General features: G+C 37.1%; 1 protein-coding gene across 1 annotated transcript in view; it reads left to right on the top strand.

Moving 5' to 3' along the window:
• Positions 1-16,655, top strand: part of LOC104158664 (sodium-dependent noradrenaline transporter-like) — a gene marked incomplete at its 5' end in the record, with an annotated part of 52,768 nt that extends 36,113 nt beyond the window's left edge. Inside the window, 5 exons of the mRNA XM_009696375.1 lie at positions 423-522; positions 8,661-8,761; positions 11,507-11,674; positions 14,183-14,254; positions 15,848-16,655. Coding sequence (XP_009694677.1) covers positions 423-522; positions 8,661-8,761; positions 11,507-11,674; positions 14,183-14,254; positions 15,848-15,871 — 465 coding nt within the window. The remainder of the gene's footprint in view (positions 1-422; positions 523-8,660; positions 8,762-11,506; positions 11,675-14,182; positions 14,255-15,847) is intronic.
• Positions 16,656-17,960: the final 1,305 nt, after the last annotated feature.

Here is a 17,960-nt window from a genome sequence, read left to right as displayed (position 1 = left end):
AAAAGTGGTTGAAAGAATCTTTTGTAGTGCTCCTTCCCTGCCAATAATTTAGGAAGATCTTTGTTAACTGCTGTAGACAGGCCCTGTCCTACAAGCTGCTGAGCATTTCCCCGAACAGCTTTCAACTTCCACTGAACACCAAGTGCCAAGAGCACTCGTTAATCATGCTAAACTGAGGCTTCTGTTTCTCAGTTAAGTGAGGGCATAGGTGAAAGGAAGCCTCTTTAGAAGAGTTGCAAGTCTAATTCCACCATCCTGTATGCACATACAAACCTGTGTCTGCCGCATCAGCTCCGTATTAAAATACTTTGGTTAAGATAATGTTTCAAGTCAAGCAGATTTCTGTTAACTAGATATTAAACTACTACGAGGATTCTATTTGTAACTTCATTTTGTTGCATCTTTTAACTCCCCAATGCTAGGGTGGAATTTATGTGCTCACACTTCTGGATACATTTGCAGCTGGGACTTCGATATTGTTTGCTGTTCTAATGGAGGCAATTGGAGTTTCCTGGTTTTATGGTAAGCACTTCATTTTGCACCTGCAAAATCTTTTCTAAAATTCCAAGTGCTCATGACAGGCTTACACATTGTTTTAATGGAAATCAGCATAGCCTTGTATACATGAAACCATGACAAGCCAGCTTTCATACAGTGATTTTCATCTGATTTATGAATAGTGACAGGAATGCAGACGTTCAGTGGGCCAAGCTTTGAAACCCTGCATAAAGCCAAAGAAAACTGCCTTGTGAAGGAGACTGCAGTGGAATGGAAATGTTACTACTATCATCAGTATTTTACAGCTCTTAACATAGCTGGTGACTTGCAATAGCAGGTTTATACCTGGTACTCTCAAAGCAAGTAGATTAGCCTAAACAGACTCACCTGTTCCTCCTTTCCATGATTTCCCCAAGGCCAATCTCAAGCTCCCCCCATGCAATACAAATAAAATTAATTTGTCTTTATAGAGTTATAATTCCTACATTAGTCCCTTTTGTTTGAGACAATATTCTACTTAATTGTAAAACAGTGGTTTAAAATTTGGCTTATTTCATAGCATAGTATGAAATAGACAACATCCTAGATACCAGAAAAAATACTATTTCTAGTATTTCATACTAATCCATGCCACAAAAAGGGTGCAGTAATTTGCTTTATCCCCAATATGGCAGGCTTTAGGAGTATTCAGTTGATATCTGGCACTAGGCTGGAATCACTGTGTGCCAACCAGATTGCAACGAAGTGCTACAGCATCCTGAAAAAAATATGGCTCACAATTTAAGTCAGGTCTCAGATCACGTGCCCAGCTTATTTAATAACTTCCCCGGCCTTATTTGGTCTTTAATATTTTCCCTCTCCCTAAAGTAACATAAATAAAAAGTCAGACACTTGATACAGAAGTTTCTTATGAAAGAAGAAAATCTTTTTTTTCTTTCATCCTGAATAAATGATCACAATGATGGCAGACAGCCACATTTACTGCTCTAAACCCATATGAATGCACTTGGATAACGTTAACAGGTAAAAACCCAACAAATTGAAGTTGTGCTCTCCACCACAACACTGAGTTTGGCAACAGAGCAGGACACTGAGTCTGCCTGAGCTCAGTCCTTAGCCTACAGGAACTTCACAGGCTTGTGAAGTGTCCTGGGTTTTCTGATTTCACCAAGGAAAAAACCCAGTCCTCTGCTATAAGTGACAACATTGACTACTACTACTCTGAAAGAAGTGAAACAAAAACGTTAAACAGAATATTGCTTAAAAGTAGAAATATTTTAATATTTGATTATATATACAGCTTGCTAAACCTCTGATTATAAAGTTATGAAAGAGTATCTGGCCTGTGGGTGTTCCCCCCATCCCTAATTCAGCATTTAATAGATGAGGTGTTTTTAAATATCTGAAGTCAGTGTTTCAAACATTTCCCTTTTCCCCTATGCCCCCAACCTAGAAGAGTTCTTTTTATGTCCCAGCACAGACCCAGACTTCAAAATTTCCCCTATCATATAGGAAAGTAGGGCAATTCATAGCTTCAGACTTATTCACTGGAAAAGATGCCACATCTGGAAAGGCAGAAATTACGAAGTGTTGTTAAATCACAAAATCAAGCAGAAAAAAACAAGTCACAATTTAATCTAAGGCATATATTGCTAAAGAAACAGTGAAAGTTATGTTTTAGTTCTTTTGGGGAGAATCAGTTGCTATCAGTTCTTTGTCTTGTCACAGATAGTGTTAATAAAATTATAAGGACTCCAAAAAGAGTATCTCATTTTCTCCAAATAAAGCAATAGGATTCTGCACCTTAGGTCTTATACAAGTCATCTCACTGCCACAGCCCAAACTATCAGTTATATCTGAAATTGCTGCTAGATCAATCAAGTTTCTTGAGCTCTTGTTTTTATTCCTGATCTTCTCTTAATTCTGATGTCATATTTGCTGGTTGGTCACAGCTCTTCATTATTACCAGGCTTCAATGTCGTAGCAGCCTGCAAGTCTGCTTCCCATTGAAGTCTGTATTGAACTGGCTGCCCTGATTCCCAATAAGATTGTTCTTCTTCTGAAAGTCATCTTCATTTCTATTCAGAGACAGTGTTTATAGTTAATGTATGATTCAGAAGGTTCTTAGACATTATCATTCTTACTGCCATTTACCTCCCTCATTTATCCATCCGTTCTGCGCCACCATATTCTTCTAGTCAAACAAACTCTCTCTTGCAGCTAGACTGTTGAGTGAATGAGGTGAAAGAACGGCATTCATGGATAAAGCTGTTCAATTTACTAAAGACGTAGTTTTTAGCTTTAACATACTAATTCTGTCACCCATCATCAGCATGGAGCCAGCAGCTCATATGCTGTTCTCTCTCAAAATTGTGGAGGGACTAGATTTAACAAACAACTGTCTTTAATCCCTGTAAAAGAGCTGAACACAGAAGAGTGATCATAGCTTAGCTTGGAAGCAGAGCCATAAAAATATTCTTCTGTTAGTAAGGGCAAGTTATTCTCTGCTACTATTAAAACAGAACTAACCGCACTTTACAATAGCTGGGCTTTGTACATGGCTCACAGACTAAGCCAATGTTAGTCAAATTTTGTTTATTTGTTGCACCTTCTGTCCTTCATCATCCTTTCCTTTCTCCCTCCTGCCTCCCCATAACCAGGAAAATATCTATTCACTTGTCCTAAGCAGCTGACAGATGTTTTTACTGACACAGCATGACCTCTTGCTCTATAAAGAGCTTATTACAGCCCCGGGTGCTATTTAAACTGATTAAGTCTGGCATGGTCTTGTCTACCTTTTTTTTTGATAGACCCCAGTTGCTTTAATGACCCAGCTGAATATTAAGCCAGCCTGAAGGCAAGCATTGACATTTTGGCACAAACCAAAACCATGGAAATTTAGTTCATATCATACCTATGACCACTTACTGTGAAGTTTCTTCTTGCAAAGGCCAACTGTATGTGCAAGAGAAGGGAGAGCTACTTTGTTTTATTAAACAGATGTATTTTAGTTGTAACTGCTAGCTTGTTACCATTTTTCCTCGGGTGCAAGCCTGATATCATCCCTCTGAAGAATATTGTAAGCAAAGCCAGACACCTCTCCCGCTGACACAAAACTGCTCTTCGGTCTCACTTGCAGGAAAATCTCTACTCAATCAGATTTTACTGTGAGCAGCTCCCTGAATGACTAGAATAAACTCAGTATGAGCTAGCAATGATCTTCATCCTTACCTGTAATCTCATTGCTTTTGTTTACTTAAATCATTTCCAAAAAAGATGCCTTGGACTGAAGTTTCAGACCAAAAAGTGCATTTATTCAAAAAAAAAAATCTAAAATTCACTGATTTTGCAAAAGGGAAAGCAATTAACCAAGTACTGACTGCTGGTACTCATCTTTGCTCACAGATGCTTGTGTACGGATGTGTGCCTGGCATGAGAGACAAAGTATGAATGCACACATTTCCACAGAATGGAAATACAAATGGGGCAAACCAACTTGGAGAGCTTACTGCACTGCCACGGTGGGGAAATACTTCCTACTGTTCTGCTTACTTTTACCTTAGCACTACATTGCCCTTCTTTGGGAACAGCACTGGTACGGCTATGGGGAATGATTACTCTCTTTTACTAGGCACTAGTTAGACTGCACCTGGAATACTGTATCCTGTTTTTGACCCTCAGTAAAAGAAGGCAGTGGTAAACTGGCCAGAGTCCAGTGATGGGCCACTAAGACGTTCGGGAGCTGGAGCACATGCCCTGTGAAGAAAGTTCAAGACAACTGAGCTTATTCAGCCTAGAGGAGGCTTAGGGAGGACCTGACAATGGTCTTCCAATACCTACAAGGAAGTTATCAAGAAAGAGTCAGGGTTTTGACGCAGGTGCACAATGGATTGAAAGGAGGAAAATAATTTGTCTGTATAAGGATAATTACACATTGGAACAGTTTGCCCAGAGAGTACTTGCTGACTCTGTTCTTGGAGGTTTTCAAGACCTAACTGGACAAAGCCATGAAAAAGCTGTTCTGGATTGTGCTGACCTTCATTTGCGCAAGACACTGAACTAAAGACCTCCCAAGAATGCCTCCAAAGGAATAATTTGATGGTTCTATGATTTACTGTAATTCCCAAGGGCCAAAATATAGCATGGATCAATGAAGCAGTTTAACCACAACTCTTCATTTGCATACAAACTGTGAGAGCTCACACTGCTATACATGTCCACACAAATAAAACTCAATATGGGAGAAAAAACAACAAAGTATCATTCACAGGGAAAGGCAATTAACTGCAAAATAACTTCAAGATTGATTCAGTATAACTTTTTTCTTACTACTATATTATTTCAGTGTAGTCATTTGATTTCTTGGATTCATTGAAATCATATGTATGGCATTAAAGGCATTATTACTAATTTTTACTTTCAAAATTTAAAAAAAATTCCAAGCATATAAGATAACACTATACATCACATAGTTAAACAAGACAAGAAGGGAAAACAACAAAGTTTGCTTGTAGGGATCCAAATGATTGTTGGAGCTACGGCACTACTTTTTGGAAACATGCCCCAAATTATTTCAGCTATGGCCATTAAGCAGTTTCGCCTTAGGGCCAGGACCTGCTCAAAGGCTTCTGTGCAAGTGAGTGGTTCTGAAGCCATTGGCTGAGCCTACACAGCAACATGACCTACAAAGGTCTAGCAGGCAGCGGGTGCAGGAGGTACTGGTAACACGTATCTGAATTCTGATCTCTGCATCACTGAGATGAAAGAAAGTTGTCCCAATGTGAGGAAGGTAACTTGCATTTATAGTCAAATCTACTTTTCACTTTCTTCCTAATCTGTTCTCTTTTGCATATTGATTTAATTCCCTTGACAACACAATATCATGTATGTAGAGAACAGACCAAATTTTCTGTGCCATTTTATAGACCATTACAGTGGTGACATTCTCAGGCAGCTGCAGTGTTTATTAGTTTAGAAATTACACTGGAATTCTCTTTGGATTCAGTGTATTTAACCAGGATCTGATCATAAATTCTAAGTATCTCTTACTTGTTTTTCCACTGGAAAAGCAAGGAGATTATTTCCACATTCAATACCAGGTCTCCAGCAAGTAATCTGGAGTTTTGTTTGTGGTACCCCAGTTCCTTCCTGTAACTAAACAGGTCACCCACAGTTTCGGTTTATCCTACAGAATCATAAAAAAAACTGGGTAAAATGCTTTCAAGGACTGGAAAAAAACAAGCCCTATAGGTACCAGCATCGGTAGCTATAGCTATGTTCTACTTTACAGGTTGATTCTTAGAATGGTTATTTGAACACATAGTATTGAAAAAGTATGCTGTCGAAAAAGCAGTCTGAGAGCATGGCCTACTTATCCCCCATTTTCAACAGAAATTTAACACCAAGCACTATTTGAGCTCTGGGTACATCTGTCTGCAAACTTATGAATAAAATTTTTGGAGATATCTAGTCCTTGTCTTTGACCTTCTGCACAATGATAAATTCCACTCAGTATTCATAGCAGTTGAAATTCAGTCACTTTAAAGTTCACAGAAGGCACTGCAAATAGAATTAGATTAAATTTAAACAGCATTTGCAGATCCTTTTGGCTATCTTTCTTCACGTGTACATAATATTGGAGGGGTGGAAATCAGAGAGAAGTTTACACTCAAATGTCCAGACCTTGTAAATATGTTACATCCTGGCTGCACGTAAAGGACTAATTTGAACTATCCTACTTATTTACATTAAATGCATTAAATAAATCCTACCGAACTGATCCACATGAAGAGAAACATTCATTATGGTAAACTATACATCCTCTCTAATGAACAAATATTCATGGCAAAAAGCTGCATTTCTGCTGTTTACTTAATGGGGTTCAGGATTAAAAGTAAACTTCCTGAAAACAGCAAGTATAATAAATTAATAAATTACAAACTCGTAATCTGACATGACAGATTGCACTCAAGAGAACTACTTCTCTGTAAGCCAATGCCTCTAAGGCCTAAAGTCAGAGATTGTTCTCTTTTTAAAAGAAAACTGAGAAGTACATTTTTTGCACATTTTTATATTAATGATAATCATCCCATTCTAAAATACAGTGTGGAAAATAGCATGGGCTTAGACAAACTTTTGACTTTACATTAAACTTTTGCAAGATACCTCATATAGGTAAGTCCAATCAGAATAGAATCAATAAAAAAACCTGGGAAGCAGCTACATTCCAACAGACCTTTTCCAGTCACTTTAAAATGCATGTTTGCTTTGCGTAGTAAACTATAGTAAATTACTTAATGCAAAATAGTGTTCCAATAAATACTTTTAATGAAAAATGTCCTACAGAAGACTAGACTATTTCCAGAAGTGCAAAGCATGTGAGTTGACATGAATTAATATTGCTAGAGTAAAAAAAAAAGATTTCTCACATACAGACATAAATACTGAAGATGAAAAATGTCCTACAGAAGACTATTTCCAGAAGTGCAAAGCATGTGAGTTGACATGAATTAATATTGCTAGAGTAAAAAAAAAAATAGATTTCTCGCATACAGACAGCTTGATACCCTTGTAGATGATTCAAAATGTTTAGCTAGATCAGGCTAGTGCCACTCAGAGAAAGCAGTTATACTTGTGCAGTGCTTCCTAAGGTATTCAGACACAGAATTCACAACAAATGTGTAAAACCCACAAGGAAGTAAAAGACACTGACTAAAATGCCATTTCTTCCTTATTCACTGTTAAAGAATTTGATATGGCCTGAGGAGCCCAGGACAGCGGATTTTTTTGTTTTCACCTTGGCCTGCACCGCATAACCTATTCTGATTTTGAAGTCGCAGTCTAGATAGTCTTTCTGAAGGGGAGTCAACAAGGTCAGAGGATCTTCCAACTGTTTACACCGGTTTTATAGCTATTAATACCTCAACTGACATAAGTACTAAATATACACACACACATATCAACCCACACATACAAAATCTCAGACTACATGGATTCAAGGGATATTAAAGACTGAGAACTGACTATTTGCAGCTCTTCTCTCCCCTCCGGCCATTATGTCACTTGCTAAACACTTTGTTCTGGTGCCTCCATCTCTCTGCACTGCAGTGAATCCCACGGCAGGTAGCTAAAATTTGAGTGATTTTGAATGGAATACTGTTATATAGTTTTCCTGACAATAGAAATCTTGCATATTACTTCTTGCATGCTAATACAAAGTCTTACACTGAAATATTGTATGTTACTATCAAGGTTTTGACAATAATCAAGCTATCAAGCCATCCATGTTTCTAAACCCATATTCTATATTCCTGGTACAACTTGCAGGACTTATCTTTGATCTATGTCTTAAAGATTTTCAGGTTATCCTCTGCTGTCTTAATTACTGCAGCAGCTAAAATTTCTGATTACTTTTGGTTTCTACTCACATGAACAGATCATGTATCTTCTAAGGTATCTACAATAGCTACATTACAAGATATTTAGATGCACGCAGAGGGAACAATTTTAGAAAATTCTAGTTAGTATTGTCATTTTTCAAAACACACAGGGTATCTAAAAAAGGCAACCTGTTTCTAGCTGATGTAGTTTTGAACAAATTTACACTGAACAGAAGAAGCATCTCCCTAGTTCCTTGGATAGGTGATAAAAGATGAAATTTTATTTGTCATAGGTATGATGAACATTCTGTGGTATTCAGTGAAACACTAAAAGATAAGCAAAGAACACCATTAAGTGGAACAAATAATTCTCCTTTGATAAGTTAAGAATCATATGAATCTACCTTATTATCAGTAAGCAGTTTGTGTAAGGGTCTGGGTTTTCCTTCAGTGTAGTTGTACAGTATTGAATAATTAGTCACAATAGTCCACAACTATTAAAAAATGCATGGCCCATTCACAACTTGAGTTTTAGATAATTGTGAAATGCCACTTTGCAATAGTAATGCTATTTGCAACAGGCCTTAAGTGCTCACAGACATTTAAGTCTTGGATACAGTCAAAGACACACTTAGTCATCGAAAGGAGATCAATGTTGCTATCTTGTATGTCTTCTGATTTGGAAGTTATTCATGTCTGCTTTCTGAAGAGGCAGATGTTTTGTGTATGTCAGCATCTGGTCAGTTTAGATTTATGCCAGTCTGATGTTCACATCCCTTCTAGGTGTGGACAGATTCAGTGAAGATATCCAACAAATGATGGGCTTCAAGCCAGGCCTCTACTGGAGATTGTGCTGGAAATTTGTTAGCCCTGCTTTTTTATTGGTAAGTGTTGTTAATTATTTCATCGTGGAAAGAATGCTAGTATGTTGCTTCCTAGAATATACAATAGGTACCAAGACCAAGATACCCATTTCTATGCCTGATGTCAGGACGAATAGAAGATAGTCCAATTTAATTCTTTTTTCTCCTCAATGGCATTGGTTATATTTTGTATAATACATTTCAGTTGTGAAAGAGAAGCTAATTGTGGCTGTGGTCATCCTCTGTTCCTTCACTTTAGCAGGATTTAAAGAAAGCAGCTTTTCTTAGGCAGTGTCCTCCCTGTACCCCCAGCATCTATTCCTATTAAACACAAATCATTCTGTTGGGAAAATAAACTACCCAGGGATAAGAGATTGTGTTAGTAAGAATTTATTTTTCATTGGAGGATACTAAGATCCCCGAATTGTGGAATGACACCTTAGAAAAACTAATATGCAGTTACACCCAGTAATTAGCTACGTGAAACACCGAAGAGATACATTAAATATACCTTGTAAGCTGTCTGACATGAAAAACAAGTGCTTCATTACATTTGGGGGAAAAAAAAAATCCCAAAGTGTGAATCTGGTTGCTTTGTGTAAAGGTTAGATTCAGAACTAAACTACAGCTCTATATTGGGATCTTTTCCTGTGCATATTTGTAAAACAAAAGGTCAGGATAAATAATATGGAAATTTGACCTCACTATGATTTTAGGAGACTATTAACTGCATTGAAGCTCTGCATTCTTAAAGCAATACTGGTATTCCAAAGATACACTGGGTAGGCTTTTGTGACAGCCTTCAGGTCCACTTTTGGGGTTTTTTTAATATGAAAGCTTCTGGCCCCAATTCATCAGTAAGCACCTACCAAGCATGTATTAATTACCCTTTCAAACACTGCTCTCTAAAGAAGCTTGTATGGAACTATATCCTGCAGCACTTCAAACAGGCTGATCTAAGTAGAACAGAAAAATGCTGCACTAAGCATCCTTAGGTTTTGCACACTATGAGACTGCTGAAAATTTAAATTTTATGAGAGAGTTCTAGCAAGCTAGCTAGAGAAAGCTGAAGTGACTGTCAGTCTAACCTTCAGGTAGCTTAAGGTTTCTTGGTGAAGTGGCCCCAATACCTTCCTACCAAAGCATGTAAACATAAGGGTCAGAAGGGATCTGTAGGTAATGCATCTTCCAGCCATCACAATGCACAGGGTTTTTTTCCAGCCGACAGTGCTAAACTTGGAACACATCAATTTAATTACTGGGTACCAGCATATTTTAAAACCCATGGGAATGATATCACACTGGGTAGGGGACATTGGGCAGTTTTGTTACAGCTGTACATTTTCTCAGTTTTCTAAAAGGCAACATGGACATTACAATCTTGATTTATAGGGGAAAAGTAAATATAATTTACTTTCTTACAGCCTATCTTTCGGGTTCATCATTCAATACATTAAGAAAATAAAGCAAATTACATTAAATTGACCAAAATGGTTTAACTTTTTTAATTTGTAAGTGAAAACTACAAAGATGGTCATTAGCATGAAAAAAGGTATTCGATCATTAGCCTACATAATGAAAAACTATAAATTCTAGAAATTTGGTCACTTGATCTAAGAAACAGCCTTTTTATACCACTTGTATGGAGCATACAAACTGCTTCACCAGAAGATACTGAGACCATAAGCATAGTAAATACAAATAAAAAAACAGATATAGTTTCTTTGATATATAAGTATAATTTAGGATAATTTGGAAAAGGCTATAAAATTGTCAGACTTCAGTACAATTCTTTTTTTCAAGCCCATGCATGCTTAGCGCAAGGTGGCCCCTGTTTGGGACTGGTAATGTATTATAGCAGTTCCTAACGATAAATACAATTCTCTATAAGAAAATGATAAGTTGGAGTTGGTTAGGTATCTGATATTAGGAAATATCTCCTTGAAGCTTTTTCTCCATACTGTCTGCAGCTATGTACATCATTCCCCCAAAAAATCTCAAAATGGAATTAGTATTTTTTCTAACCAGATTTCACACTATGTTTCCTTTAACCCATACCGTTACTCTCCTTGTATAGTCTTTGAAACCCTAGGCTCAAATACTCTATAATTTGGAATTGCTATATGGAGCAGAATGTATAGGCCCAGAGAATCAAATCAAGGAACTCTGCATATTACACAACCCGTATAAATTTAACAGGAGGAGAATAAGGTAGTACCCCTCTCTTTCCTTCTTGCATCTAGTACTGGACAGGGTAACACCAGCAGAAAAAAAAAACACACAACTTTGTTTTCCAGGCCTTAAGGCTGCATGACCTTTCTTCAGTAAATGTATCGTGCTGGAGTTTGCATTACGCCTCTCATTGAAAATTTGGTACAAAACTTCTAAATGAAGCCTAATGCCTCTAGGAAACAAGGAAGGGAAAAACAATAGATCCTGCAGAGGTTTTTTTGACTACAGAATCCCTTTTTTATGTCTGTAACAGTAATTTAAATGAGGCAGTAGCAGACAACTACCTGATCTTTCCACCAAAATTTCAAATAATCTGTGTCCAAAGTAGCTAAAATGAACTCTAATACTAGCAAATGCATCAAGACCTTCAACAGTTTAAGCAACAAGAGGCACAAAGCAAACAGGATGAAGGTAAATGGTAAAGCTGCATTGAAATATACCTTAGGGTGGCTGCCTAACAAAACACGTGAAATTAGTTTTCCACTAAGTTTCTTCATCTCAAAACTGTGATTCATTTTATTCTTTCTACCCCAGTTTGTCGTGATAGTCAGCATAATAAATTTCAAACCTCTGACCTACGATGACTACACCTTCCCTCTCTGGGCAAATCGCATTGGCTGGGGAATAGCATTATCTTCAATGATACTTGTGCCTGCCTATATTATCTATAAATTTATGAATGTGCGTGGGACCTTTAAAGAAGTAAGTGGAACACTAATAAAATGTCATTAAATGTTCCTATGAAATGAAATGGCTGGATCTAAGTTGGCAGTTTGTTTCTCTTATTCCTGAAACTTATTATTTATGAGTGACCTTTTGGATCCAACCTTCAGATGAATTGGAGTTTTGAGGTTGGATTACTGCATGCTGTTTGAGTTTCTAGATAGAAACTAACTTTCCAGACAGCACCATAATTCTGAAAAACTACTTTTGATGAGTGTAATTAATCCAGAGTGATGAGATTATTTTTTTTCCTCATTAACAAAAAAATGTAAGTTATAGTATCTTCATATTCAGCTCTGAGGTACGGTCTTCACATAGTTTTACCTAAACAGAGTTCAGTCCAAGGTATGCTTTATCACTCTATACTGGAGCATTGTAAACTGGTTTATGTACAAAGTCAATTCAGAGCTCTCCTATCTTAGCATTAGAAGAGTCTCTCAACATATATCCACATGCTGGTAGGGTGAGATGTGCCCCCAAAGTGCCCCCATCCCGTGTTCAGAATGGCCTTTGTTCATTTAATGAGCATCCAGCAAGGACAGAAGAAATGCCTTACTGGGTCACAGCAATAGAGCCATTTAGCCCAGTATTCTGTCTTTAAAAGCAGCCACTTTGTATTTGATTTTTCTGTCAAATATATATCCTTATCCTCTATTTACTGGAATTATTTCAACATTCTGCCAAGGCTAGAATTAATGTAGATCTTTCTATAGTGTTCATCGCTAATATCAGAATACTTGAAGAAACTTAATATTCAAGATAGACCCAGGTGCTGAAACTGATCTGGAAATCAAGAAAATTCTGATATAGGCACCACTTATGGTCTCATCTAGCCTGTTGCTTTTTAACTACTTCAGTAAAAGACCCAGGGTAGTAGACAGCAGCACCATGCACTGCATAAACCCAGTTCACACACAATATGCCTGGTCTGTGCACTGAAGAAAGCAGAAACTGAAGGACAAACAATTTGTGACTATCTTATTCTAATGATTTGGCTAACAGCAAGAAGTTTAACATTGCAAGCTTAAGAGTGTTTTTAATTTATATGTTTGTGTAATATTAATGCATTAATTCTATTTAAAAGAACCTGTTTCTATGGGAAAAAAACGCATCCATATTTCCTTACAGTTCACCCCCTGTACTTTTCTTTATCAGTTCAAAATAGCACAGGATTAAGGTTTACTGACCATATTAATTTTACAAACATGTTAATTTTATGTTCACTGTCTAGTAAGTTATCTACAGTCTTAAAACTTCTAATGGTGCTCAGAAGAAAGACTCCTTACCATTATACAGCAACATTTTTGTCCTGTCACATATCATAATTTTATAACCTAACCTAGACTGTCTTGCACCTAGTTCTATTGTTCTCCTTTCCTACAGCTAGAGTTACACAATGGTGTAGGAAGATATTGACTCTTAGACAAATCGCTGAACCACCACTACACAAAGAATTAAGCAGAAAATAGGATCTCATCCTTTTCCTAGACAGGGCACATCCCCCTTGTGTAGACCTGGCAGACCCAAAGGAATAAATACCTTTTTTCTGAAACATTACAGTCACCTCATTTAATGTTCACCTCCGAAAGGCACCCCAAAGTGGGAACTCCTCTCCACTTGCCCTGTTTTCATCAGCGCCAACATCCCAATGTGTGCACAATTTCTAGTTCTCATTTCCATCAATTCTGTAAGCCCTTTGTTTGGTCCATTCCTGGGGGTTTACAAACCCATCTTCTAGTAGCATCTAAGTGTTAGAGAATAATTTGTACTGACCCAACAGGCTTCTGCCAGCTTGCAAAAGTTTAGTGATACTGGGATGCAGAAGCCTTTGGCAAAAACCACATTTTCTCATTCATTTCATAGTGTTGGCAAGTTCTGGTTTCTCTTTTACAGCTCCTGTAGGCAGCAACTCTCCAGTTTCCCCATGAGAAATACAGCAAAACACTAGTATATTACATCCAAATAACTATCGTAAGATATGATGCTCTAAGTCATGGTTCTTGAAAGTATGAGGAAAAGGTACACTCCTAGTCTAATGGGAACTCCTTAAATTGGTTGAAAGTTCATGATAAACCAAAATCTCACATGATCCCAAACGGCACAGCACAGGGTAGACAAGGGAGATGAGTGCCTCCTTCCGCTCCCACTGGGACTGGTGAACCCCATTACAGCACTAACAGAAAAGCGTGAATTTAGGGGATGTAAAGCCTGTGATACCAACTTGTTCCTGATGTTCTTTTCCATAGGCACTTGCAAATATTTGCATAAACTTTCTACTGTTGCTTCTAATATTAAAAGGCTAATACCAAGGGGCTTATAATAAGCTTGTTCTCGCAGTGACTAAGTTAAAGGCACATGATGTAGTGATACTAAAGATTTAAGTTACTGTTATAAAGTTCATGCTACTTCCCCATTATAGATTGGAGATTACAGACATAATCCCACTTCATATGGCTGACTTTTTCTTCTTCTTCCCATCTGGTTTAGAGACTAGCTTACTGCATCACACCTGAAAATGAGCACCAACTCGTGGCCCAAGGAAATGTCAGGCAGTTTAAGGTTTGTACTCTTTTCACAATGCTCCTTTCTCCTGATACCAACCCTTTCCTGTCTTTAGCAAAAAAAACAGGTTTGCACCAATCTCCTCATAGTCAATACCTTTGTAGATTGTGATTCTCTATTTCTGCCAGCATGACAAGATGCAGGAGGCTCAGTATCATATGCATCAACTCTGTTGGAAGGCTTTGGCACCTTCCTTCTTTGACTAAGAAGAACCCACAATTTTACACATCACTTGAATTCAGTATTTTAGGTTGTATCTGAATACAGTGAGATCTCACCAAGAGACGAAGGTATTTCTAAACTATCATGTGCATTTGAACAGGTCATAGCCTCTACCTCAGCTACTGCACAGCAATCTGAAGTCATGTTTCCTCATCTCCAGTTATGTACCACAACACATGGTAAACATGAAAACAAATACCCAATGTCAGAGTTTAGACATAACAGCCATGATGAAATAATGTGCTAGGTTATGTGGAATTGACTTTCCCCACAGGTCTACAGTTGATTGAAAACACTGCTGGAGACTTCTTAAGCAGCCATGAAAAATATGCTATAGGTTTCCAAATACTGCTTTCCTTTTAGCAAATAAAATGAGCTTATTGAAATAAAGTGCTTTTCATAGAAGATAAAACAGATGCAAATATGAAGCTTGTTACACTTATCAGCATTCATGCTGGACCACTTTGTCTTCAAAGTTGAAAGCAAACAGAATTATGTATGCCACCTCAAAACATGACCCAGATTTTATAGTGGTGGTTTGTATGTTGGTATTGAAAAAAGAAGTTTGCTTTTTGCTTAGTCTGAAAAAATATTGTTTGAAGTATAATTTTGAATTTTAAAGGAAATAATCCAAGTGGAAGTTTATGGGATGCCAAATGGAAGCAGGAAGAAAAGGCTCACTGTTTCATGACAATAATTTGATGTAGCCAAGAATACGTAGTAGCACAGCACCTCTTCCTGCCTTCTCTTTCCCCTACTCCTGCCCTCACTTTTCTGAAGATTTAATGTTCCAGCTTTAAGTAATAACTTGATTTTTCCAGAGGCAGATGTTCCTGAGTGAATGGGCTTTAAACAGCCATTCCTTCACAGTACTGGACTTCTGAACCCAAATCTATAATGGCAAAAAGGAAGCAAACGAATTTCACATGAATTAAAAAAGATCATGCTCAGAAGTAAATTCCTAATGATACCTCAAACATGCCAAAGACTAGGGCATATTGATTTGTCACTGTCTTCAGTGAACAGCCAGGAATAGCTTGGTTATTGCTAAAGCATAGTTAGTGCTTTGTTCATAATGTTTAAGTTTGTAAAAAAAACATTGACTACCATAATCAACCAAGTACAAAAATTTTCTTCTCATGTATGTTCAGCAGTTCTGAACTTTAAAACTGAACTGAGAGCTGACTAAATAGCTTTTATATTCAGCACATTTCTCACTGCAAACTGGAATCCACAGAATCTTAGTTATAATCTGTCATTTTGAAACCTCTTTGTAACTCTAGATTTGTCAACCAATGTTTTTAAAATAATTCTCACTATCATCATTTGAATGACTAATGTTATTAAACTACTTCTGTTCCCTTACAGCTCCAACACTGGCTAACAATATGACAACCAATAGGTTGAGGAAAAAGCCAATATGTTAAGCTAAACTGAGAATACAGAAAAAGTCAAGTTCAAAGCTGCCTCGATTATGCTTGGACCAGGCTGGCTCAGAGCTTATCTACTGACTCTTTGAGGGAAGACACCTGCTCTCTGTTCTCAATGCCTCCCTTCTATTACTTGGCTTCAAATGATCTTTAAAGACTCCATTTAATTTTTCTTACATCTTTAGGTGCCATGAGATCCCTACATGACCAAAACTTGCGAGTTTTCCTATTGGTAGAAGTGGAGGAGGGGCCGGAGGGGGCAGAGAAAAAAGCAATCAACATAAGTTAAATGCTCTTTTATTGTGAAGAAGTGAATTAAACTTTTCTGACAGTAATAATTACTTCAGATACTCATGCCACAACCTATTTTAAACCAACACCTGAACGTTCTCAGGTCTAAGGAAAGAATACATCTCAATTATGAGGAAAGAGCAATTTTAACTATGTACTAATGTCATTAGCTTTCTTGCCATACTATCCTTTGGGATATGAGTTTGCATCCTTCTGAAGTGAAGACTCAGTGCTTCATTTTCAGTGGTTTGTTATTAGTTTCTTCTCTTGATGAAGAAGGTTGTCTTTACTGTACACGTCCATGCCATTTTCTATCCAGTTTAATTAAACAAGCTGAAGAGCAGTAGGAACAGAGTTCCTGTTATAGCTACTAAGTACAGAATACATTTTAAGAACACTGTACCTAATGAAAAAATATATTCCTTTATATCAACAATTGAAATGGCTTTATCCTATGATCCATACTCCACAGACTTTGAGCTAAGCATGCAAATAGACAGACTTTCATCTTTTTGTAATATTTTGACCCAAATAAAGACTGTCAAATACATAGCAAGAGAGCATAATTTTTAGAATTATATAATCTACCCAGAGGCACCAAAATATCAAACTTTGGCTTTATTCTCCTGCTGTGAATATGCTATTATAATTTTACCTGGATTCACCTACCAAAACATAGTAAGATTGTGCTGAGTAATTTAGAAGGATATTTTAGGCATACTTAGCTTTCTAAGCCTATTCCAGCTCTTCTCCCTGGTAGTATTATGCAAGGTAGAAGATACAGAACGAACTCTGCATTTGGGTGCTGTTCTTATTCTGTGGTCACTTATCACTGTAGCATCTTCCCAGTGATCACTAGATTTGGTAGCTTTGAGTCATTTCTTGCACTTATTTATCACTAGATCTACAGTATTTTTCAGAGGCAGTAGCTTCTCAGCTGAATCCAGCCCAGAGATTACCTCTGGACCTTATCTCTGAATTTTTTTGCCTCTATACATTCAATTCAGCTTGTTTTTTAAATGTATGTAGTGCTTCCTCTTTTTAAAAAGAAGATTTAAAAGGATGGGGCTTTTTTATTTATAAAACAATTTTTGTTGAGGTTTTTTTTCCTTTTTTAAAATAGCCCAGTTTAAAAGTCCCAAGTCATTTTGGCCTTTTCCATTTAATACTGATTTCTGTTCAAAATAGTGGAAGGGAAATTTCTCTCCTTATTCATCCTTTTCCTCCAACATAATCAATACTATGGAACATTATCAAGTATTGTCCTCTTCTTAAAGAGCCTCTGTGACAAACAGTTTTCTTAAACAGGGTTTTAAGCCCAAAGGACACTTTCTTCTAATTATAAAGGAAGTCATATTTTCTGGCCCAGCTGATGGCCAATAGCTGTTTAAACCCCATTATTAACTACACTTCAATAATAAAGGAATTTCAAATGTTGCGATTCTAGTTCTGTAATTACATCAGAGGCTAAACAGTGAAAATACATTGAAGACTTCAAAAAAGCTCCCCACCAACTTCATAGTTAATCCTATTTTTATTGTTTGCTACACTACATGAGAATCTTTTCATTGTTATAAAGCTTACTTTTCAGTAATACAGCTGCTTAGTCACTGGCTTGGCATGACTCAAAAGGTTTTAGCATAGATAAAATTACCAAGTTTTGAAACTCTTGGGGGCTCTTTAACACAAGCTTTAATAGCTTGTCATGTTACATAGTGCTTGGATTGGAAATGCTAACAACCTGCATCAATGGTCAGTTG

This window comes from Cariama cristata, unplaced genomic scaffold (genome assembly GCF_000690535.1).
Source record: "Cariama cristata isolate BGI_N322 unplaced genomic scaffold, ASM69053v1 scaffold4133, whole genome shotgun sequence".
Taxonomy (NCBI): Eukaryota; Metazoa; Chordata; class Aves; order Cariamiformes; family Cariamidae; genus Cariama; species Cariama cristata.
This window is presented reverse-complemented; position numbering and strand designations above follow the sequence as displayed.